Source organism: Monodon monoceros, unplaced genomic scaffold, assembly GCF_005190385.1.
Source record: "Monodon monoceros isolate NGI ecotype Baffin Bay Population unplaced genomic scaffold, NGI_Narwhal_1 Super_Scaffold_15, whole genome shotgun sequence".
NCBI classification, from domain to species: domain Eukaryota; kingdom Metazoa; phylum Chordata; class Mammalia; order Artiodactyla; family Monodontidae; genus Monodon; species Monodon monoceros.
In genome coordinates, this window is record NW_021703771.1 from 19336306 (window position 1) to 19361005 (window position 24700).

General features: G+C 35.7%; 1 protein-coding gene across 7 annotated transcripts in view; it reads right to left on the bottom strand.

Moving 5' to 3' along the window:
- The window catches only part of SNX14 (sorting nexin 14), a 66686-nt gene that overhangs the window by 40556 nt on the left and 1430 nt on the right, over positions 1-24700 (bottom strand). For 4 of the 7 annotated variants that reach the window (XM_029223617.1, XM_029223618.1, XM_029223616.1 and 1 more), the window contains exons 2-7: positions 11650-11770; positions 10493-10569; positions 10333-10411; positions 6951-6994; positions 4605-4692; positions 1401-1485 (exon numbers count right to left, since the gene is read on the bottom strand). In XM_029223617.1, the coding sequence (XP_029079450.1) occupies positions 1401-1485; positions 4605-4692; positions 6951-6994; positions 10333-10411; positions 10493-10569; positions 11650-11770 (494 nt within the window). Of the gene's footprint in view, positions 1-1400; positions 1486-4604; positions 4693-6950; positions 6995-10332; positions 10412-10492; positions 10570-11649; positions 11772-24700 lie in introns of those variants that run through there. The other 3 variants (XM_029223622.1, XM_029223621.1, XM_029223619.1) reach the window with 2 other exon arrangements.

The window sequence follows — 24700 nt, forward strand, 5'->3', positions numbered from 1 at the left end:
AAAAAGTAAAGTTTACTAATAAAAAAAAAAAACACTTTTCTATATTTTTTTCTGACAGTACAGTAGCCTTAACAAAATGGCTACAACAAAGTTACTATCTTCTGGTGTGTTTTTGCCAGTGACAGGACAATTATTTTAAAAGTTAATTTTTTTAATTTAACAATTAAATTATACGTATTTAAACTCTTCCACTTTTTAACTATGTTGAAGGTAAAACTTGAATTGTTATAATATTATAAGATGAACACAGAAAAATTTTTAAATGTAATTTGAAATGCTTCTCATACCTGAGGAATTATTCATACCAAAGGACAAATAAACTAATAATTTAACTACCACTCTACAATTTCCCCAAATATACTGTGATTATACAAATTGATATTATGAGGGAGGGAAAATTGGTTCCATGCTCAAATGAGTTTGGGATGTGCTGGGTTAAAAAAAGTTAAAGTTATTTCTTTGCTGCAGGACTACTGAGATATTTTGGAATGCTAGTACTTACTGGGTATTTCCAGAAAAGGAATACAATACATAGTAATTACCAGAAAATATAACCATGATACTTCTTCTACATAGTCATCTACATAGGGTAGTATTCTGCAGAACATACTTGGGGAAGCACTGACAAAGAAGAATACCAAATGCAGATACAAGGAAAATCTCAGTTTCACAAAGAACTAAGTACAGAGCATATAAGTAATTTTGTTTAAAAGGTATATTTCAGCTTGATCTAAGAGCAAGAAAAGCCCCCAAATGAAGGTTTCATCCAATCAGCAAACGTTTGATGAATGTATGCTATGTGTACATCATGACAGTATAAAGGCCAGGATACACATAAGAAACTGCAAACAGGTCATCCTGGCTAAAGTATCATACATAGTGAAGGACAAGAGTAGATCAAAATACTTGACTAGATAAGAAAGGGTTTAAAATATAGGACAGTTTTGACTCTGCAGCAGTCGCTAATTTTTTTTTTTTTTAAGTAGGCAGGTAACAGAATTGTGGCATTGTGAAATTAACATAGTAGCAATAAATAGGATAGGCTTCATCAAAACTGTTGAAATCATTAAGAAAAAAGGAGGGAAGAGATGTGAAAGACACCTCAGAGGAAGTAATGAAGGCAACAGACTACCATGCAAAAAAAGACAAGATTCATCAATAATATAACTAAAGATTATCCGAGTATACCTTAATTTTCATAGATTCTTGAGTTCTCAAAATCACTTATATGTTAACAAATTACTGAAAGGGATTTCAGTTTAAACTAATACTTTCACAGCATCTGTGAATATATCACTTAATTTATCAGTACTCAGACTTAGATATTTAAAGTGAAAGTTGGTATATAAAAACAAACTCAAACTTTGTAGCAGTGTAAGAAACGTAAAACTTTGTATTACCTTTCTGACTGGCTTTAACGATCACTTCTATATGCTTCATTGCTGCTTTTAATAGTTTCTTGGTGATAATAGATGGAATATCCACCTAGAAAAATTCAACATTAAAATAAAACTTTTAAAATAATTATCACTAAGTTACAATGGCAGGAACAATGTATTTAAGGTATTGGAACATATGATCTTAAAAATCAGTGGTATTATTGGGAATCTTTCAAAAATATAATTTAAAAGCACTTTACATTCTTGGATCATACTAACTGTAAATTTAGACCGTTTTACTACAACAGTAACGAAAATACACCTTCATATGCATACCCTATACACTAAATTTTTCTCACAAAATAGCATCTTTATTCTTGACTTATTTCTTTAATGTGTTCATTCTAAATGCATTCAAGAAAAAAATCTCAAGTAACTTTATCATCCCTTTGAGGTTATAAACTTGTGTTTACTAAGGTCACTTGAAAATAAACTTGTCATTCAGCTTACAAGGTAAATCCTGGTTTCAAGATATATGGAAGCATTCTATTTTGGAATAAAATTAAGTTTCATCATTCCCCACAGGTATTGTTTAACTTAAAGGCTGGAAACTGTAGTGACTACAGTAGGTTAGTAAGAGAGGACTGGGGGCTTACAAGTACACACATAAAAGAGACATAAAATAAAATAACTAAAAAAAAAAAAAGCCCTGCAAATTAAGTAAATCACCAAAAAGCATGTTTATTGGAGTTCAACAGGCTTAGCTTCCATCACAAAGCTCAACACATCATATTCTCCCGTTATCAAAGGCATGAGAAAACTGCATCACAATAGTGTTGTTTTGTGTTAACTTTTCAGTTCTTTTTAAATTCCTCATTAAGAAAGAGGAAAAACATCAGAAGCTGATAAATCTAGTAAGTGTAATGGATCATAAGCCCCCAAATTTTAGTGATTTACTAGTAAAACCCAGAGCAGATTACAGACATCTTTGGGCTGTATAATAAGATCAAACATGTTCAATAAGAGGGGATGTTTCTGCTAGTAGCACACCTTTTTGCAAAATAACATTACTCTTCATTTATCCCTGCTCTCTTGGTACTCAGTGATTATAAATTAGTCTCATATATATATTTATCAAATAAACAAGATGTTTTCATTTTTAAATATTTTATGGAATCTTGTCTTCTGAGAATACGCACGAAAATTTTCCCTTGTAAGTTCCATTTTAGAGACTTCAGATCAAAATCAAAATGATAAAATAGTGAGTTTGTCACTAAACTTTGATTAAAAAAAGAAAAAAAAAAAACCAAACCACTGTGGACCTTAAATGATTGTTTTCATTATCCCCAAACTCCCAATTTACATTAGTCAGTCCATGTTATCAAGGATATAACATTGTACTAGGAATGATATGACCCAGGCCTAATCTTTTGCCCATCAACTACCTCTGACACTCTGACAAAGAATATTACTAACTTTCTATAAAATGGGTATGATAATGACCCACTTATCTCCCAGGACAGTATACAGATAAAATGAAATGTACCATAACAATCCAGAAAGTGGAAAAAAATATTTGAAAATCATATATCTGATGAAGGAAGTATACCCAGAATAGATAATGAACTCTTACATCTCAACAATTAAAAGACAAATAACTCAGTTTAAAAAAATGGGCAAAGAATTTGAATACACATTTCTCCCCAAAAAAGATACACAAATGGCCAATAAGCATCTGAAAGGACGTTCAACACCATTGGTCATAGGGAAAGGCAAATCAAAGCCACAATGAGATACCACTTCACACCCACTAGCATGGTTAGAATCAAAAAGTGAGATAATAACTAGTTCTGGCAAGGATGTGGAGAAATCAGAACCCTCATACACTGCTGGTGGGAATGCAAAGTGGTACAGCCACTTAGGAAAACAGTCTGACAGTTCCTCAAAAGTTAAACAAAGAGTTACCACTTGACCCAGCAATTACACTCCTAGGTAAACCCAAAAGAAATGAAAACAAATATTCCACCCCCTCCCTCCCGAGAAAACCTATACACAAACACTATGGCAGCATTATTCATAATAGCCAACTGATGGATGGATGGATGCATGAACAAAATGTGGCATATCCATACAACAGAATATTACTCAGACATAAAAAAGAATAAGTACTGATATAGCTACAACATGACAACATGAATAAACCTTGAAAATATTATGCTAAGTGAAAACAACCAATCACAAACATTATGCTAAATGAAAGCAAGCAATCACAAAAACTACAGAAAGGATTTTATAGTTAGCATGTATTATATTCAATCAACCAACAATCCCACCACTGGACATGTTTTCCTTTTCAGACTTCCTTATTATAAACTATACTGCAATGAATCTTTGAACATACATTTTTACAAACTACTGTGATTATTTCTTTAAAATATACTAAGAAAAAAAATGGAATTAAATTTGGGAGCACAGACATTTTTAAGTCTTTTAATAAAGATTACCAAACTGCCTTCCAGGGTAAGAGTTACATCAATCTGAATTTGTACTTGCTTTACCTGTTTCCCCACAATCACCACTACTAGATATTATCATGTTTTTTACCTTTCCCAACCTGACAGGCAAAAGAACAGTATCTCATCAAAAGACTATATTTCATGTGAGACAACATATTTTCAAATATTCACTGGCCATTTTATATGTTTCTTTTGTGAACTACTTATTCATAATTTTTGCATATCTTTGCCACAGTACTTGACTGTATTGTTCACTTCTCAAATAGGTATAGAAACATTTAACAAGATTTATCTTTATTTACTAATGGCAGATACGATATGCCAATTTATTGTCAATATGTTCAATTCTATCGAACTGACAAGGCAGTAGACAAGTATTTATGTCTACAGCCAACACACTTAAGTATATACAGACAGAAACTCAAACATAAACAAACTATGGCTTGAAATTTTTTAAAAAGTAGATCATAATCATTACCCTGTATTCAGTAAATTCATCTAACTGGAACATGAATTTTTTTTTCTCTAATTGTCTTTTTATTTCTAATTGCCACAAACAAAGATATCCAAACATTAAAATAAAGAAAGCAAAATTGATCAATTAATCAAAAGTAATCCATTTATCTTTTAATCTAAAAAATTAAAAGTGAGGAACAAAACAAATACATACAGTATAGAAATTCCCAAATTTCTCATTATAAATATATACCTTGTGAATCCTTCGAATTAAGACAGATGCAAAAAACCGTAACATAATTCTCAGTTCATCAACAAAGGACTCATCATCTGTTACATCCCTTCAATTGAGGAGAAAAGCAAGCATTTAGAAGTTCAAAGAAATACAAAGCTTCCTCTTCTAGAAAACAAGAGAAGTCTAGAACTGACTTTCTTCCATTTACTTACGCTACTTTTTTTTAACAAATAATGCATTACAGTAGAGAAAAAAAGAAATGTACAAAGAATAGAAATCTCCCATAATTCTAGTGCCAAGACATAATTACTGTTAACTAAATTATAGTACATATTTCCCTGCAGACATTCACATGTACGTGGTCATATTTTTAAGATTTTTAAGATCATTTTCTAAACATCATCAAAGAAATATCTAAGAAATAAAACAAAGAATAATTTTGAGAAGCAACAGAATTACATACTAAATTTTAAATTAGTTTAAAAATTTCTAGATTAATAATATAAACTAATTCTAAAAGTAAGGGAAAAAAATGTGTGTTCTATTTGAAAAAGAAAATAAACTGAAACTCAACTGTTTTTAAACAGAAATTTTGACAACCTTCTCCTGAGTTTTCCTGTCGTCCTGAGGTCCCTAGAAGAATAAGGATACTTCCCTAATCAAAGGCAAGAAAGAAAGGTACGTATAATGGTGATATTCTGAACTTGAAGATGATGCTACCTGTTAAGTCCCTTGGTAAAATAAGGAAGATAATTGTATCAATCATGCTTTCCACTATTAACTCCAAGGAAGGGGATATCACAGCATCAAAGGAGAAAATACAGACTTTAACATTTACCAATACAGCCATATTTTATGTCTGAAGAGTCATAATGTGGGTGTAGGGGTGGGGCGGGGTCGCAGTGGGGAAGTTTTACAACAGGATTCATTTTACAAAAGGCCTAACCATCAACTTTACTTAAATGGCAAATGCCCCATATTTAAGACAGACTCTAATGTAAAAAATTAATTTATATAAGCTTTTCAGGAAAATATGCCATATAAACTGAATATTAAATTTGTTTTAATACACTATAGATCAACTCAACTACTAGCATTTTTTTTTTTTTTCTGGCCATGCCACGTGACTTGTGGGATCTTAGTTCCCTGATCAGGGATCAAACCTAGCCCCACAGCAGTGAAAGCGCTGAGTCCTAACCACTGGACCACCAGGGAAGTCCCCTACTAGCATTGTTAAATTAGGAAATTCAAAATATACTGAATCTATATAAAATTTGGGTAGTTATCATTAAATATTACATCTGTAAGTCATACAGGTTTAAGTGTTCAAATACATAACTAAATACATGATGCTTATGTAAGGGAACATCTGTTTTATAATATAACTTGGGATTTCTGATTGTCAAACTATATATTTTTTTCAGATCCATATCCTGCTAAGCATAGGGCACTTGTACATCCACATCAGACACCAAAAACAAAGTTGCTTTGGAAAAAACATATTAATTTTCCAGGAAAAGTCTATTGAAACTAATTTTCAATTTAATGAAATATCTGAATATAAATTTTTCCTGTAAATGTACAACTATTTCAAATGTAAAAAGTGCATACAAAATAGTAAATCACTCCTACAATTAGGAGTCATGAGAAATTCTACAAGTTACTTGAGGACACGGGGAGGGGGAAGGGTAAGCTGGGACAAAGTGAGAGAGTGGCATGGACATATATACACTACCAAACATAAAATAGATAGCTAGTGGGAAGCAGCTGCATAGCACAGGGAGATCAGCTCGGTGCTTTGTGACCACCTAGAGGGGTGGGATAGGGAGCGTGGGAGGGAGACGCAAGAGGGAGAGGATATGGGGATATATGTACACATATAGCTGATTCAGTTTGTTACACAGCGGAAACTAACACAACACTGTAAAGCAATTATACTCCAATAAAGATGATTAAAAAAAAAAAAAAGAAATTCTACAAGTTACTTTTCTTTCAAAAAGTAGCCTAAGTTCCTCTTTGCTATCACTAAACTGTTAATTGATGACCTAATCAATGGTTCTTAACTGGGACCACTGTGCCTCCCAGGTAAATGTGGCAATCTCTGAAGACATTTTTGGTGGTCACAACTAGGGGAAGAAGGGGTACCACCAGCATTCGCTAGGAAAAAGCCAGGGGTGCGGCTAAATACCCTATAAGGAACAGTACAGGTCCCTACAGTAAAGAATTACGTGGTCTAAAATGTCAATAGTGCCAAAATTGAGAAATCCTGGCCTATACTGAAAACATATCATTAGCACACTTAACTTAATGGTATTCACTATACTATAGAAAAAAGGTCTTATAGGTCTTGTAGAAAGAGCTTACCTGTACCAGGGGTAAATGAAGTTTTCCAACACTAATTCAAGAACCTGCATAAAAATTATTTTTCAAAGAAAAATCAAGTTAGTTAACTCATTCTGGGAAAATAAACTCTACTACTAAGAAATATATAATAAAAACTAAGTTTAGTATCCCATATATTGACATCTAATATCACACTTTCACATGACAAAATGTATATGTCAACTTTACATGGTTGTGATGATGAAAGAAAACATATGAAAAAATACTTTGAAAACCATAAAAAAGAAAAATTACTATTAGAATGACACACATTTTTAAATATTCCTATAATTTAAAAAAAATTTTAAAAACCTAAATTGTTCTGACTCTGAAGCTTCACTGAACCAAAAAATTTCTATGGAAATAAGGAAAATAATAGGCTAGTCTTTTGCATTCCTAACCCTCTCTGTAAGTCAGTATTCCCAGAATAAAATGAAGAAACAAATATATAAGACTTACATAAAGGGTTAAAGTTAGGTTTCAGTGATTATCTTTGAAGCGAGGATAGTGACCAGAAGGGAGCACGAGGGGTACTTCTGGGTGCTAATAATGTTTTTGTTTCTTGATCTGGGGGCTGGCTACATGAATATGCTCACTTCGTGAAAATTTTAGCTGTACACTGAAAATCAAGTTATATGTGAAAGAGTAACAAAACAAAACAAAAGAAATCCTGGGTGTTAAACCTTCCATTCCTTGAGCCTGGGTGGAGCAGTATAGTTTAATTTTTAAAGGACTTGTAGCAGTGGGCATTAACTTTAAAAAACACTAGGGAGGGAATGAAACAATATATCTAATCTGACTATATACCTTCTCTGCAGCAGTAATCAAGACTGTGGACTCTCTAAATACTAAGGCAACAAGATTTGGACTTTTTACTAAAAAAGTAAGCATTAGTGATATCACCTGGAAAAATAAGATACATATAGACAGTGTTAGGACACAGAGAGGAGACTAGAAAATTTACCATTAAACATTTCATCTTATTAATATATTATTCCCTCAAATTCAATCAGAAGCCCTACTAAGTTTACATCCTAAGTAGCTCTTTTCTACAGCTCCACTATTCAGGTCCTCATCTTCTCATCCCTATATATAGCAATAGCCTCTAAACTAGTCTCCCTCCTTCCAACCTAGCTCCCCTCCACCCTCCATAAACCTGCCAAAGTGATCTAAAACATGTATTTGACCACATCACTCCGCTGCATGAAACCCTCAATATATCAAACCACAACATATCAAAGTTAAGACAAGTGGAGCTGCACTGATTGTGAAGGGGTGAGAGAAAGCTGCTTGCCAGCCCCTGTGACCATCCACTTCCTTTTCACCTCCCACTGCATCCTGTGAATCACATCTGAAAACTCTAGTTACACAATTTGAAAATCACTGACTCCCGATCAATTAAACTCCTTCAGTGTGGCCTTTTAAGTCTTCTGATGATCTGATTTCTAAAGGGCCATATAAAAATCAGTTAAGAACTACGGCAGTCCTGGGTTTTAGACTGAGTTCTGCTACCAACCAAGTATGATACCTGAGAAAATTATTAAAACTCTCTAAACCCTTCCTTTGGTAAAACCATCAAATCAATAATAGCACCTACTTCATAGGCTGTATGATTACATGAATAATGCAAGTACAGTGATTAGTACAATATCTACTATACAGTAAGTGATCGATAAATACTAGCTAATAGAGTCTGGTCTCTTCGTTGCCCACATCCTCCTTCGCATTTCACCCTCCAGTTTGCTGAACACTCCACCTTGTTTCAAAGCCTCTCTTTCTTTCCAAAAGCTCTTCCCACACCCTGAAATACCCTTTCCCACACTATCAGGCTGATAAACTTCTAGTTATATTTCCTGACTGCTCCTCTCAACAGTTATGCACTTCGTCCTCTGTGCTAATGATACACCTTGTACATTTCTTCCATTATAGCCTGCATTACATTATATTGTATATGTCTGTTTAAATGGCTATCTCCCCTCCTAGACTGAAGTTCCCAGAAGAAAGGAACCATACCTGATTTCTCTTTTTATTCCCAGGGCCTAATCCAGTTCCTGCCTACAGCAAGATCTCAGAAAATGTTTTTAAATATTGGAGCTAGTATTTATTGAACACCAATATGTGCCAGGCACTAGGCTAAGAGCTTTACATCAGTTTTTTCAATTTTTAAAAAGAAACAAAGTGCCGAACTACAAATAATACTCTTCCTAGAAGGCTTGTCTTCAACAGACCTCAAATCAGCACTCTCCAACAGAAATATGTGAGCCACAAATATAATTTCAAATTTTCTAGTAGCTATGTTTTTTAAAAAGTAAAAAGAAACAGGTGAAGTTAATTTTATGATATATCTTATTTAACCCAATATACCCAAAATATTATCATATATGTAATCAACATAGACTATATAATAGGATATTTTACATTTCTTTTTTCTTACTAAGTCCTCATAATCCAGTACATATTTTACTGTATTTTACATATACAGCACATCTCAATCTGGACTAACACATTTCAAGTGTTTATCAATAGCTGCATGTGGCTGGTGGCTACTATACTGGACAGCACAGTCTTAAATCAGGGAATCTGAAGGATGAAAAAGAGCTTACAGAAGAAATGAAAAGGAAAAATGCCAACAGTTTAGCATTTATGCAGCATACTTTTCGCCAAACAAAGATACAAACTGGGAAAAAGGACAATTAAGGCAGGATTCAGATGCCTAATGCTATTCTTCAACTAATTAGCATTCAGTTTAATTCAATACATATCTATCAGGTACCAACAATATATCTGGCACCTGCACTTGGTGCTGGGAACAAATGAGACCCATTCCTTGCCTTCAAGGACTTGACTGCTTTCTTGGATGGAGAGACCAAGTCTCTCAAAGAAATAACTAAAACATGATATGTTACCAAAAAGGTACATATAAAATGTGACTGGAACAAAGATAAGAGAACATGCTTTCTATTCCTACACTATGGACAAACACTGAAATGTATCTGACTCTCTGCTCAAGTTAGTGTCAAAAATGGGGTCACAATTCAGTAAGATACACATTGGCTCCTTGTAGCTCAGGTCTCCTCTGGAATTACAAAATGGTTATTTCTACTGTCTTATAATAAAAATGGCTATTTTTATAAGAGGTAAACAATAAGTAGGTAAACAGTACTTTTTTTGGCTAAAATGTCCATTTCAATTAGACATGGGATCCAAAAACATTTCTAGTTTACCATTCAAGTTGTATAACAATCAACTACCAGCCAAGAATTGATTAGGCAGCATATATTAAAATACTCCATGATTAAATTTTCCATAGGTATTTAACACTTTCTGCTTGGGTATACATAGCAATTTTATTTAAATCAGTTACCTCTGAGAGAGATGCATCAACCTTGGAAGAAATTTTCAGGTCTAGCCATGGCTGGTAGTTCTCAAGTAGCAAGGCAGGTCTAAAGAAAATCATACAGTTAAACTGCTTGAAATCCAAAATGTAACTGGAACGATCAACAAATTAAAAGTGTTTAACGTACCTATGTCGTTTACATTTCACTTTACCACAAACAGCACAGCTACGACCTTGAGGAAATAATTCCTGAAGTCCTAACTGCTAAAAAAGGGAAATGGGGAGATTTGTCTTTACTTTATGTATCATATTTACTAAAGAGAATCAACTTTCCAAAAGCTTGTTAATCAATGTATGAATTCAAAGGACATGATTTTTTTTTAACTAATATCTGCTTTAACACTGAAACCATTCTTTATAATAAATAATACTTGCTATACCAAACTGCCAATAGGAAAATAATACCTAATGAAATGCTTTACAATAACTAAGCCAAATTTTCAAGCTTAAAATTAAAGTCAATTGTTACGCTCACTTACTACAAATAAATAAATAAATAAATAAATCTATATTTGAAAATGATACTCTACTGCAAAGGTATAAGAAAAAACTAGTTTCTATTTCTCCAAAACCTTGAATTCAATGAGGGAGAAGACGCGTGATAACTAGTAAGGTTCCTGACCAAATACAGGGTATCACCTTCAGCTGTGTTTCCTCTGAGTAGAAATATCAACCAACCTGAGATGAGGGACTACATCAACTTGGAGAATTTTCAAGGAAGACTTCAAAGTTCAGAAAAACTAATTATTTTCGTTAAAGAAATATTACTGGTTTGTTTCTATGGAGCAAATAAACATTTAGGGAACAATTAGTTCCCTGTTTGTGTCTGTGCCTCAGAATCACCTGGAAGGCTTTGAACAGGTCCTAATTACAAGGCCCTAACCCAGAACTATTCAATCAAAATCTAGTGGTAGGGCCCAGGAGTCTGTACTTTTTAAAAGATTCCTCAGGTGATTCTACTGTACAACCAATTTTGGAAACCTCTGTTTTAACTCACTGTCGTCATAGTTAATATGCAGTCAAAGGACACTCTAAAATCGTGGAGCCCAATTTTCTGAGAATTTTCTATTTTCTTTCTATAGCTCCTCCTGGGAGACCTATATACTTTAAAAATAAACATATATGCAAATTTCACTTTAAAAATGTTCTGATGTCTTCCATTATTAAATAATAGCAGATGTATTTTTTAAAAATCACTGCTTTAACATGCTTTCATGAACAATATCGAATAGCACAGGGTCATACCTACTAACTCTTTTAAAAGTAAGAACACATATATTTTACCTTGGGTTTGTATTTTATCGTGAAGAATATATTTGGTAAGAGAGAATCAGGTCCTAATGAGCAGTAGAATGTGACAACTCCAGCAACAAATGACCAGAAGATCATTAAAACATGAAGATACCTTAGAAATAAAGGAAGGTAATTATTAGAACCAAAAAAAAGCATATAACACTAATTTGTCCCTTCATTGATTTCACAAGTTTTTAATTAAGCACCTACCATACTAGGCTGAAGCAACTTCTCCAGTCATGATTTTCTGTAATGTATCTACTAACTATAAGAATCATAGAATGTATGCTATCAAATGTATATTTCATTAAACGTATAAAGAAGTATAACTTCTCAATATTTCATAATTTGGTACCTAGGTTGTCATATTTAGCCAATACCACATTTTTCCAGAATACCTTCTAATGACAGGGTAGTATTCAAACCCCACCAAAATTCTGATTATTTGTCATTAAATCAATTTTACTGAGCGCCCATTTTGTGCTACATAGTACTAGGCTCTAGGGATACAGTAAGGAACAGCACTGCCATGGTCTCTATTTGCATGGAAAACACTATCTGGTAGGTATAACAGATAAGTAAGTAAATACAATACAGTGTGATGATGTGTTCTATATTATGACAGAGAAAGTATGCATGATATGAGAACTCCTCGGGCAAAATACACAACCCAAACTTGAAAAGACAGAAAAACTCTTTTCAGAGAAAGTTGTGTCTGTGGAAAACCTTAAAAAGTGAGTAGGAGAAAACCAACAGAAGAGGACAGGGTAGAGGAAGGAGGGACTGGGGAAGAGGCCGGGGAATTCAAACTGGAGAGAACTACGTAGGCTAAGATCTGAGTACAGTTCCAAGGAAGAAGTGGACTTGAGATGAATCTAGAAAAGCCAAGCTAAAGCCACATGACACAGTGTCATACAGTAAGCCATGTTAAGGTGTCTCGATACGGCCAGTCCTCACAGCGCACAGCTCTGACGTGCATACATTTCAGTTGCCAAGACTTTGTGAGACACCAGCCCCCCAAACATCACAGTTCAAATTCTAATTACCGCGTCACGGTCGTTAGCTGTGCAAACCATACAGTACAAACTTTGGTGCTAGGTCTTCAGGCCACAAATCACTATGTAGTGAGAAGAGAATGAAGCCAATCCACAGAGAGAAGCAGGAAAATCCAGGAGGGGAAGAAACTATTGGCAGTATTCCAAACCCTGGTTCTATGTGTCTCTGAGGCCCAGCTACACTCCAGTTCTTTCTGCACTTACATAATCTTCCCATGATTCCCCTCTTTGCCAAACCTAGTGTGAGCTGAGTTTCTTTCATCTACCATCAAGAGTCCTGAGTGATGCCCAGGAGACAATGAAGAGTTTTAAGAAGATTTTAAGAATTTTTAAGAGTTTTAAGAAAAAGAGTAGTATCACCAGATGATCAGTAGACAGGCAGCAATATGGAGAATGGCCTAAACTGGAAACATGCAGGCTAATTAGAAAGCTGCTGAAGTAATTAATCTAGGAGAGTCTACAGATGGCCTGTACTAGGGAAGAGACTTAGAAATAAAAAGAAGCTGACTGTTTTGAGACATCTAGGAGGAAGAATTAAGGGGACTAAGTAGTTGATTAGATGCAAGGAGAAGGGAGAGATTAAAAATCAGTTCCCTTTGGACATGTTGAATTTCAGATATCTCAAGACATGTCAAGCAGAAATGTTCCATAACCAGCCAAATACTGGGTAGTTTAGATCTCTGCAGAGAATATGGGCCAAGGATAAAGGTTTGGAAATTACCAGCATAAAGATCACTGAAGTCATGGGAACGAATGACATGACCAGGGAAAAGCTGCAGAATGAAAAAAGAAGAGAACATAATACATTTAAGAAATAAGCAGAACAAGAGGAATCCGTAAAGGAATCTAGTAATTAGAAGAGTTGAGAAGACAACCGGGGGTCAAGTCAAAACGGCTGTCAAGATAAAAAAAAGAAAGAAAACATTTCAACAGGGATGAAGTAGTTAACATGATCAAATAGTTGTAAAATAAAGTGAGACAGATTGAGAAGTGTCCGTCAGTTTTAGCAACAAGAGAGCCACTGATGAACTAGGCAAAAGCAATTTTAGTAGAATGGTAAAGGACTGCAGTGGATTGAAGAGAGGTGCGGAAGTGGAAATGGTACATGTGGATAATTCTCTTTTTAAAGGAAAGAAGAGCTAAGGTGTTAGCTGGAGAGGGACCATGAGGAAAGGTGTTTAGAAAAACCTGATCATATTTAAATGTTAATAGGAGAGAAGGAGAAAAGAGAGGAAAAGGTAGGAGAGAAAAGATAACTTGAGAGAATTATTTTCTCCTAGAGAAGATAGGAGTAGTTGGGATTCAGAGCCAAAACAGAAGAAATAGTTATAACAGGAAGAGATATCTCCTCCCCAATACCAGAGAGAAAGAACAGATTGATGAGAATGGAGTCAAACCTGTAGATTTCAAAACAGGAATTTATGATGGCCTTTAGGTGAAACAGGAGATGCTGAGAGTAAAGGGTGAAGGTGGCATGAACGGAAGTTCTAGAAGACTGGGGAAGTTTTGCAACAGCTGCTGGGAAGAAGTAAAGAGAAGGGTATCCTGGGGAACTGCCGAGCAGTACTGAGGCTGAAGAGTTAAATTTACAGGTGTGGGATCTTCTCTAGCAACATTCAGTAAACAGGATATAAACACTAAAAAAAACAAGCAGCATCACTGATCCAAGATTTGGAGTTTGTCAGGTGAGTGGAATGTAAGGAAAGAGAGCCAAAAATACTGGCAATAGAGTGGCTGAAGTGACGGGCAATGGAATCTAAGCTAGACTGACTCCAAACCACATAGGAAAGTAAATGACAACAGAAGAGGGACAATGGATAGGAAGAAGGCAGAGGAATCGGGAGGCTGAGGAAAGCAGGCTTTTCCGAATGAGAGAAGTAGGCACTGGTCAGCAAGTGGGAGGTTTGATTTTTAAGATTTCACAGGTAGAACACTTTCTGGTGATAACCAGGGCCACCATAGGGTGGTCCAAGTGGGAGACTGTACAGGAGTCACCTCGAGATAGACTAGCATATTTGATGGGCTACTTGCCCAAACACTGAAGTCACCTAGAGTGATGGCAGAATTTAAAATGGAGAGAAAGTTTATAAACCAGAAGCTTATAGTACAAGTGACCTGGAGATCAGTGAGAAAACAGACAGATGGTATATGTTCCAAAGGAGTAAGAGACTTCTATTTCCTTGACAGAATAATTTGTACCAGACTTGCCTTCCTGCCGTAAACAACTATAAAACTGAACAAAACATGTGCAGCAACTGCTTTTAGGCGCTGGATAACAGGCAATACACAGCAACAGAATCTTTAAGAGAAGGGAAGCACACAAGTGAGTTCCACATTGATCCCAGTTCTTTGACTGGGGACAACTGCCCAAGTGCAGCATGGAATAGAAAAGGTTACAGAAGATATTGTGGAGATCTGGGATTTCAGAATTGGGGAATAAAGCACCAAGTAGTAAGAAGATGAAGACAGATGATTAAAGATGCCTACGTATTATAGACAGTGACCAAGTAAGTGCAAAAGCTGTGAGACAAAGGCTGCACCACCCAACTACATGAAACTGCCTGGTCTCCAGGCTTCCAGGGCAATTCTACACTTGAGAAACATCCACTACATACCGATTATTAAATGCTCTCACTCGGCACTTAAAACATAAACATGATTACTATTCACTCAAAAAACTGCTATGGCTTAATGTTGCCTGCAGGATGAAACACAAACCCCTTAAACCTTTATGGTCCCTTTCAAGCTGACCCCAACCCACCTTTCTACTCTTATTTCTTCTCATTCCTTTATACAAAGCTTCACTCCAACCAATACCATAATTGACATCAAGTTTTAAAGAAACATTAAGTCTGGAAACTAACTCAATAGGTTATACAGGTATTCACAGAGGAAATTATGAAATTCATGTCCATAGCCACTTACTGAAAATCATTTTGAGCCGGAGAGATATGACTCAGAATTCAGAATTTTTAGGATTCTTGAACAGTTTTATAGCATGTATTTCATAAATAACATAATGTAATATGTTAATGAGGCCTGATACAGTACTCCATAATCAGATATTAATATTTCTGCAGCAAAACATATAAACAATAAATAAATAAATAAGTCAGAAATAAATACTATAAATAGTCTCAAGTCTATTGAGGTCAGGTTTTGTTATTAAATGCCAAACTTATGGGAAAAGTTACTTCTTCAGAGTTTTTTGGATCTCAGAATTACAGATTAGGAATTGTAGACCTGTGCTTAGACTGAATGACAATAAACACTACATGCAATATGTATACTGCTATAACTAGGACAAGCAATAACTAAGGCATTATTTAAGAAGGAAATCTATAGCATTAAATGCATTAATCCTGTTGTTCTCAATGAAGGGTGATCGCACTGCCCAGGGGACATGTGGCAGTATATGGAGACATTTTGATAGTCACAACTGCAGGGAGAGGGAGAAGGGGACTGTGGTACTTACATCACATGACTAGAGGCCAGGGCTCTGCTAAATATTTTACAGTGTACAGGACAGCCCCCCACAGCAAAGAATTATCTGACCCAAATTATCAACAGTGTTGAGGCTGAGAAACCTCGCATTAATCAGAGACAAAGAAATGCTGAAAACCATCAAGCTAAGCATTCAGAAGGCTGGGGGGAAAAATGCAAATCCAAACACATTAAAAGGAAGGAAACACTAAAGAGAAGAATGGAAATCAATAATGTAGACAATAATGATACGACAAAAAAGAAAATTAAGCTGGTTCTTTGGAAAAACTAATAAAATAAGCAAACCTCTAACTGGATACTACTGAAAGTTTTAGGGCACCAATAATTACTCTAAAAGCCGATAATTAAGAGAAAAGTGTAAGTATTTAACCCACTTTTCCAATTTGAGATGTACTTCATTGTAACTAAATACACCTAATGGAGGATGGAGTAAAGCAATTTTACACACACACACACACGAATTTTTTTTTTAATTATTATTTATGTATTTATCTATTTTTGGCTGTGTTGGGTCTTCGTTTCTGTGCAAGGGCTTTCTCCAGTTGCGGCAAGCGGGGGCCACTCTTCATCGCGGTGCGCGGACCTCTCACTATCGCGGCCTCTCTTGTTGCGGAGCACGGGCTCCAGACGCACAGGCTCAGTAGTTGTGGCTCACGGGCCTAGTTGCTCCACGGCATGTGGGATCTTCCCAGGCCAGGGCTCGAACCCGTGTCCCCTGCATTAGCAGGAAGATTCTCAACCACTGCGCCACCAGGGAAGCCCCACACAAGAATTTAAACTAAAAACTACAGAAGGAATGGAAGAATACAAAATCATCATGTTGCATCCTATAATGAAGTAACTGATTCAGGGAGTAAATAAACGGTGAAACCAAAGAGAAAGTTTGTTGGGCAGTTGTCACCACCTGAATCCACAAAGTGAGGCAACTCCATCTAATGTGGAGTTATCCTCTGATGTGATGTAATAGGATGTACACAGCATCAGTGAAGTACTCTTGCACCAAATAAATAAATAAATAAAAACAAATCTAAATCTAATTGAGCCTATAAACCTAACTCCCTGTCTACAAAAAATATAAAGGTGCAGGTGAGAGTAAAAACAGAAGACACCACAAGGAAACTATCAGCAAAACCCAAGGTGTGAACAAATGACTCAGTTTCTTCAACAACTCAATAGCAAGGAGGAAAAAAAGAGCGGGTGAGGAGGAATGTTCTAGATTAGGGTTGACAAACTATGGCTTATGGATAGCCCTCAAGCTAAGAAAGATTTTTACATTTTTAAAGGGCTCTTTTAAAAAATAATATGGGGGCCTTCCCTAGTGGCGCAGTGGTTAAGAATCCGCCCACTAACGCAGGGGACACGGGTTCGAGCCCTGGTCCGGGAAGATTCCACATGCCATGGAGCAACTAAGCCCGTGAGCCACAACTACTGAAGCCCGCGCTCTAGAGCCTGTGCTCTGCAACAAGAGAAGCCACCGCAGTGAGAAGGCCACACACCACAATGAAGAGTAGCTCACTCTTGCTGCAACTAGAGAAACCCCATGCGCAGCAATGAAGACCCAACACAGCCAAAAATAAATAAGTTTTAAAAATAATAATATGGGACAGAGACCTGATATAGCCCGCAAAGCCGAAAATATTTATTCTCTGACACTTTACGGAAAAAGTTTGCCAACTCCTCTTCTAGATTATAAGACATTTACAAAAGTTTAAGAAATGTATCAACTACATACAATGAGTGGACCTAGCTTAGATTCTGATTAGAACAAATGCACCACAAATTTTTTTTTATAATTTTTTTTAATTTTTATTTATTTTTGGCTGCGTTGGGTCTTTGTTGCTACGTGGGCTTTCTCAAGTTGCAGCAAGCGGGGGCTACTCTTCATTGCGGTGCGCGGGCTTCTCATTGCGGTGGCTTCTCTTGTTGCGGAGCACGGGCTCTAGGTGCGCGGGCTCCAGTAGTTGTGGCTCGTGGGCTCTATAACACGGCTCAGTAGTTGTGGCGCATGGGCTTAGCTGCTCCGCAGCATGTGGAATCTTCCCGGACCAGGGCTTGAACCCATGTCCCCTGCATTGGCAGGCGGATTCTTAACCACTGCGCCACCAGGGAAGCCCCTACAAATTTTTATATAATTAGGAAAATTTGATTATGGACTGGTTATTAGAAGACATTAAGAATTATTGTTAATTTTGTAAGGTTATGGTTTTGTGTAGAATAATTTACTTTTTAAGGGAGGAAGGTTAGACTTTTTTAAAACATTGATGGTTACTGAAGCTGAGTGATGGGTGCTTAGAGGTTCCTTGCACTCTCTTTTTTCTATATATGCTTGGAAATTTTCAAAACCAAACGTTAAAAAGACAAGGTTTTAGCAAGACAGATGAGGAAATAAAAAAAAAAAAAAGAGGATACAAATATACAATACAGAATGAAAAAGAAATAATCATAGCTATAACTGAAATGAAGAGTAAGACTATAAAAACTATATGTATGCTCATAAATTAGATAACCTATATGACATAAATTTTTAGAAAAAGACAAAAATGCCAAAACTTAGGAAGTGAAGAACTTGAATAGACCAATTATCATTAGAGGAATTAAAATATAATCAGAGACCTGACTATTAAAAAAAAGACCCCTGGCCCAAATGGTTTTACCAAACTTTCATAAAACAGATAATCTCTCCTTTATACAGACTGCTTTCAGGCGGGAAAAAATGAGAAAAAGCTGCTAATTTTAAAGGATTAATATAATTTTAACTCCCCAGCCTGATAAAGATAATACAAGCAAATCATTAGGTCTATTTTACTTATGAATATAGATATGAAGTACTAAGTAAAATATTAGTTAACTAAAACTAGCAGTATATCATAAAATAAAGAATAATACCATAAGAAAGGCATATTTTTTAAACAGTTCAATATCTTTAAATCTACACCATCATGAACTAAAGGAGAAAAAAAAAAAATCAAAACAATGAGGCCTCTTGACCTAACTACTAGTTTACAGGGAACACAGAGGGAAAAGAACATGCCCCAAAACAGTACAGGGATGCAATCAGCAAAAGCCAGACTGTGGAAAACTCTACAGAACAAATGGCCAGTTTCCTCAACAAATAAATTACAAGGTTAAAAAAGGGGATGGGGGAGGGAAGGCAACATTCAGATTAAAAGATCATATTTGTATCTTATTTAATTAACTGTGAAAAGCTGTTTATGAGTAAGATTCATTACGGATGGAGTAATGGATAGACAGACACACAATAAAGCATATAAAAATACAGTAAAATGTTTGAAAGCAAACTTATGGTGACCAAAAGGGAAACACGGGCGGAGGGATAACTCAGGAGCTTGGGATGAACATACACACAGTACTGTATATAAGATAGATAACCAACAAGGACCTACTGTATAGCACAGGGAACTCTACTCAATATTCTGTGATAACCTATATGAGAAAAGGATCTAAAAAAGAATGAATATATGTATATGTATAACTGAATCACTTTGCTGTACACCTGAAACTAGCACAACACTGTGAATCAACTATGCTCCAATAAAAAAAATATATAAAATGTTAATGTAAAATCGAGGCAAAACATAATTGGTCATTTACCGTAAATTTCAACATTGCTATATGTTTAAAACTGTTCATCATAAAATGTTGGAGGGTAAAGCTCTAACAAATTCAGGGAAATCTGAACACTGAATAGATATTTAAGGATGCTAAGAAATTAGTTTTTTTTTTAATGTGAAATGGTATTGTGGTTACATAGAAAAAAAGCTCCCATCTATTAGAGATACATACTGAAATGTTTAATGTTTGCTGATAAAATATGTCATGTGGGATTTCCTTCAAAATAATTGGGGGAGGGGGTGATACTGGACTTTGAGCTGATCATTTTTGAAGCTGGGTGATAGGTATTTACAGGCTTCATTGTACTATTCTATTTTTATTTTGTGTTTTAAGTTTTCCATAATCAAGTTTTTAAATGAAAAAAAGCTATTAAAAGGACATCAGAGCAGATCTAAATGAATGGAGAAAGATTATGTTCATGGATGAAACCATTAAATACAGTTAACTCATCAATTCTATTGATAGAATATTTAATTGACAAATTAAATAAAAACTGTGCAAATTCTTTGCCCTCCTCACATCAAAAGCAGGAGCCTAATTTCTTTCCCCTTGAATAGAGGCTGGCCTTAATAACTCACTCCTAACCGAAAGAATGTGGCAGAAGTGAAGCTGCCTAACTGCCTAACTTCCAAGGATAGGTCATAAAAAAGATACAGCTTCCACGAGAATCTCTTTCTCAGGATACTCACCCTTGTAACCCAGCACCAGGCTGGGAAAAAAGCCACACGTGAAGGCCATATGTACATGTTCCGGCCTACAACCCAGCTGTATATAAAAACACACTACAAAACTATAATACTGTCATTAAAAAAAAATTTGGTACTGTTGTAGAAAGAGAAAAATAGACAAAAGAAACAGAACATAACAGTGAAAGACCCACTTAGTTTGGAAACAAAAACATTGTAGAGTCTGACTGGGTTCTAATCCTGGCTATGACACAATGCAAATTACTTAATCTCTCTGACTCTTGCTTGGGCCTCTATAATATGGGGTAATAATAATAACACCTAACTCATAGGGTTGTTATGATGATTAAATAAGTTCATAAAAGTACTTGGAAAAGCCTGTCTTAATACTAAGTTAAGGGACTTCCCTGGTGGCAGTGTGGTTAAGAATCCACGTGTCAGTGCAGGGGACATGGTTTGGAGCCCTGGTCTGGGAAGATCCCACATGCCACGGAGCAACATAAGGCCATGAGCCACAACTACTGAGCCTGCGCTCTAGAACCCATGAGGCACAACTATTGAGCCCAGGTACCACAACTACTGAAGCCCATGTGCCTAGAGCCCGTGTTCTGCAACAGGAGAAGCCACTGCAATGAGAAGCCCGCGCACCACAATGAAGAGTAGCCCCAGCTCACCGAAACCAGAGAAAGCCTGCGCACAGCAACAAAGACCCAACACAGCCAAAAGAATAAACAAATAAATAAATTTTTTTAAATACTAAGTTAAGTGTATGTAAGCCAGTTGTGGTAATCTGAAAAGTAATAAAGAAAATAATACTAAAACACATTAAGCAGGCTCCATATATAGAAGAAGGCTATATATACAGAAAAAAATCGCAATTTATAAAATAAAATTGCAAACTGCAGGTAAAAGTGACTAGAATGTTAACAACAGTAGTCAACTCTGAATGGTAAATTTATGAGTGATTTTTAACGTCGTCTTTATATTTCTATTTTCTGACTTCTTTACAGTTTATATGAGTCAATGTTATTTAGAAAGTTATCAATAATAAGTATTTTTTCTTAACAATGTCTTTTTAATGTAATTTTAAAAGTCTGGGCTTCTAAATCAGAACGATCTACATTAGAATCCCATTTTGCTACTATCTACGAGCCTGAGAAAGTTATTGAACAACTCTAGGCTTCAGTTTGCTTATTTGTAAAATGGGGCTAATCAATGAGCTACCACTATACACTCACTAAGATGGCTAAACTAAACCTATAAACCATATCAGAGAGAACTGTAAAACATTTTTGGCAAGAGTAAAATTGGTATAACCACTTTGGAAAACTGTCTGGCAGTATCTACTTAAGTTAAACAAATGTATATACTATGATGAAGCATTTTCATTTATGGGTATATAAACCCAAAAGAAATAAGTACATATGTCTATCAAAAGAAATATATATTAGAATATTCACAGCAGCATTATTCATAATAGCCAAAGACTGTAAACAATTCGAATGCCTTTCAAAAGAATGGACAAAGTGTGGCATAGTCTCAATGGAATATGACACAATAACAAAAAAGAATAACTACTGATATATGCAACAATATGGATAAATCTCAAAAGGAGAGTTGAGAAAAAGGAACCAGATACAAGACCATATGATTCCATTAATATGAAGTGCAAAAACAACAAAACTGATACATGACAAGGAGAAGGTTATTGACAAGGGAGCCTACTAAGTTGCTAAAAATGTTTTACATCTTGATCTGAGTGGCGGTTACATGGGGAGCTATATTTTAAAATTCACAGAACTATACAATTATGTATGTGTTATACACTTTTCTGTAAGTTATATCTCATAAAAACAGTCACTGAGGCTAGTAACAGTACCTACTTCACAGTGTTGTGAGGATAAATAAGAAAAAATAACTGCTAACATTTAATAAGAGCACATGTGCTGAGCACCATTCTAAGCACTTTCCATGTGTTAACCCACTTAACTCATCAAAGTAACCGTATAATGTAGGTACTAGTATTATGCCCATTTTACAGATTACGGGACTGGGACAGATAAAAATTAGATTACTTATCCAAAGTCATATAACTAGTTAAAGGAGGAGTCAGAATAAAATTCTTACAATCAAGCTTCAGATTCAAAACTTTCAACCACATCAATAAATTGCCTCAATAATAAATTAAGGGGACCTCCCTGGTGGCAAAGTGGATAAGACTCCATGCTCCCAATGCAGGGGGCCCAGGTTCAATCCCTGGTCAGGGAACTAGATCCCACATGCATGCCGCAACTAAGGAACTGGTGAGCTGCAACTAAGGAGCCCACCTGCCACAACTAAGACCTGGCGCAGCCAAAAATAAATAAATATATTTTTTAAAAACCTCAATTACAGTTAAACGCTAGGGAAAAATCTATACAAATAATAATAATAATAAATGAAAACTCTTAACACAATACCTGAGCCAAACAAAGTACTCACAAAGTGTTATCTATTATAACTATTACCATTATTATTAGGATTAACTTAAAATGTTCCTAATTATAATATTCAAATATTCAATCCTATGACTGGCCAACAAATCTATATATAATTGTATCTATGCTCTTAATTTATCCCAACAATACTGCAAAGGTGATATCATAATTTGAAATATATAAAGTATGTTACTCTATTCTTCCCATAAATCAGTTACAATGGTCCAAAGGTTATATCCATTTATCTTTCCACAGATAAGATTCATAATTTTAATGCATATTGAAAGAAAATTTTATATGCTAAATAACACCTTGAGAGTTCTTTAGGAGTTAAAGTTTCAAGGCAACTAGAGAAAAAATTAATTTCAAAAAGAGTATTAGTCCGGGACTTCCCTGGTGGTGCAGTGGTTAAGAATCCGCCTGCCAATGCAGGGGACATGGGTTCGAACCCTGCTCCAGGAAGATCCCACATGCTGCAGAGCAACTAAGCCCATGCGCCACAACTACTGAAACCTGCACACTCTAAGGCCCACCTGCTGCAACTACTGAGCCCACACGCTGCAACTACTGAAGTCCACGTGCCTAGAGCCCGAGCTCCGCAACAAAAGAAGCCACCGCAATGAGAAGCCTGCGCACTGCAACTAAGAGTAGCCCCTGCTCACCGCAACTAGAGAAAGCCTGTGCAGCAATGAAGACCCAACACAGCCAAAAAAAAAAAAAAAAGAGTGTTAGTCTAAGTTTAACCATACTAACCAAGGGAGTTTCTGTTTGGTTGGGTTTTTTTGTGTGGTTTTTGTTTGGGTTTTGTTGTTGTTTTGTTGTTTTGTGTGTGTGTGTGTGTGTGTGTGGGTTTTGTGGGGTTTTTTGGAGGGGTTTTTTTTTGGCTCTACCAGGTGGCTTGTGGTATTTTTTTTAACTTTTTATTTTATATTGGCGTATAGTTGATTAACAATGTTGTGATAGTTTCAGGTGTACAGCAAAGTGATTCAGTTATACATATACATGTATCCACTCTTTTTCATATTCTTTCCCCATTTAGGTTGTTACATAGTATTGAGCAGAGTTCCCTGTGCTATACAGAAGGTCCCTGTTGGTTATCCATTTTAAATGTTGCAGTGGATCTTAATTCCCCGACCAAGGATCGAACCCAGGCCCCCAGCAGTGGAAGCACGGAGTCCTAACCACTGGACTGCCAGGGAATTCCCAACCAGGGGAGATTTTAAACTGAAAATTTCTTTTAAAGTCATTTCTAAAACTTAACTGGTGAAATGCCTGTACAGAAATCATTTGTTGAACATATGTACAAAGCATATCTTCTCATTTTTTTCTAGTTCCATAGTTATGCCCCCAATGTTTTCTGCATTATATACACATACATATATATTTTTAAATTTCTGAATAGATGTGCCATGTATGCGAAAACAATTTCATTCATAAATCCAACCACTCAGAGATAACACTTATGTGTTATTTCCTTCTTTCTTTGCATAACACAAATACAGGGTACAGAGATCAGATGTTATACAGACCTGATGCTATCCTATGACTCCTTAACAACACAAAACACTGGATGCTATGATTAAGTTGGAAATCTAGTTAAACCTGCTCCTACATAGTTGCCCTACTTTAGAGACCTAAACTGACCCGACTCCCAAAGAAGACAAGTAAGACTCCCTGGACAAAACTT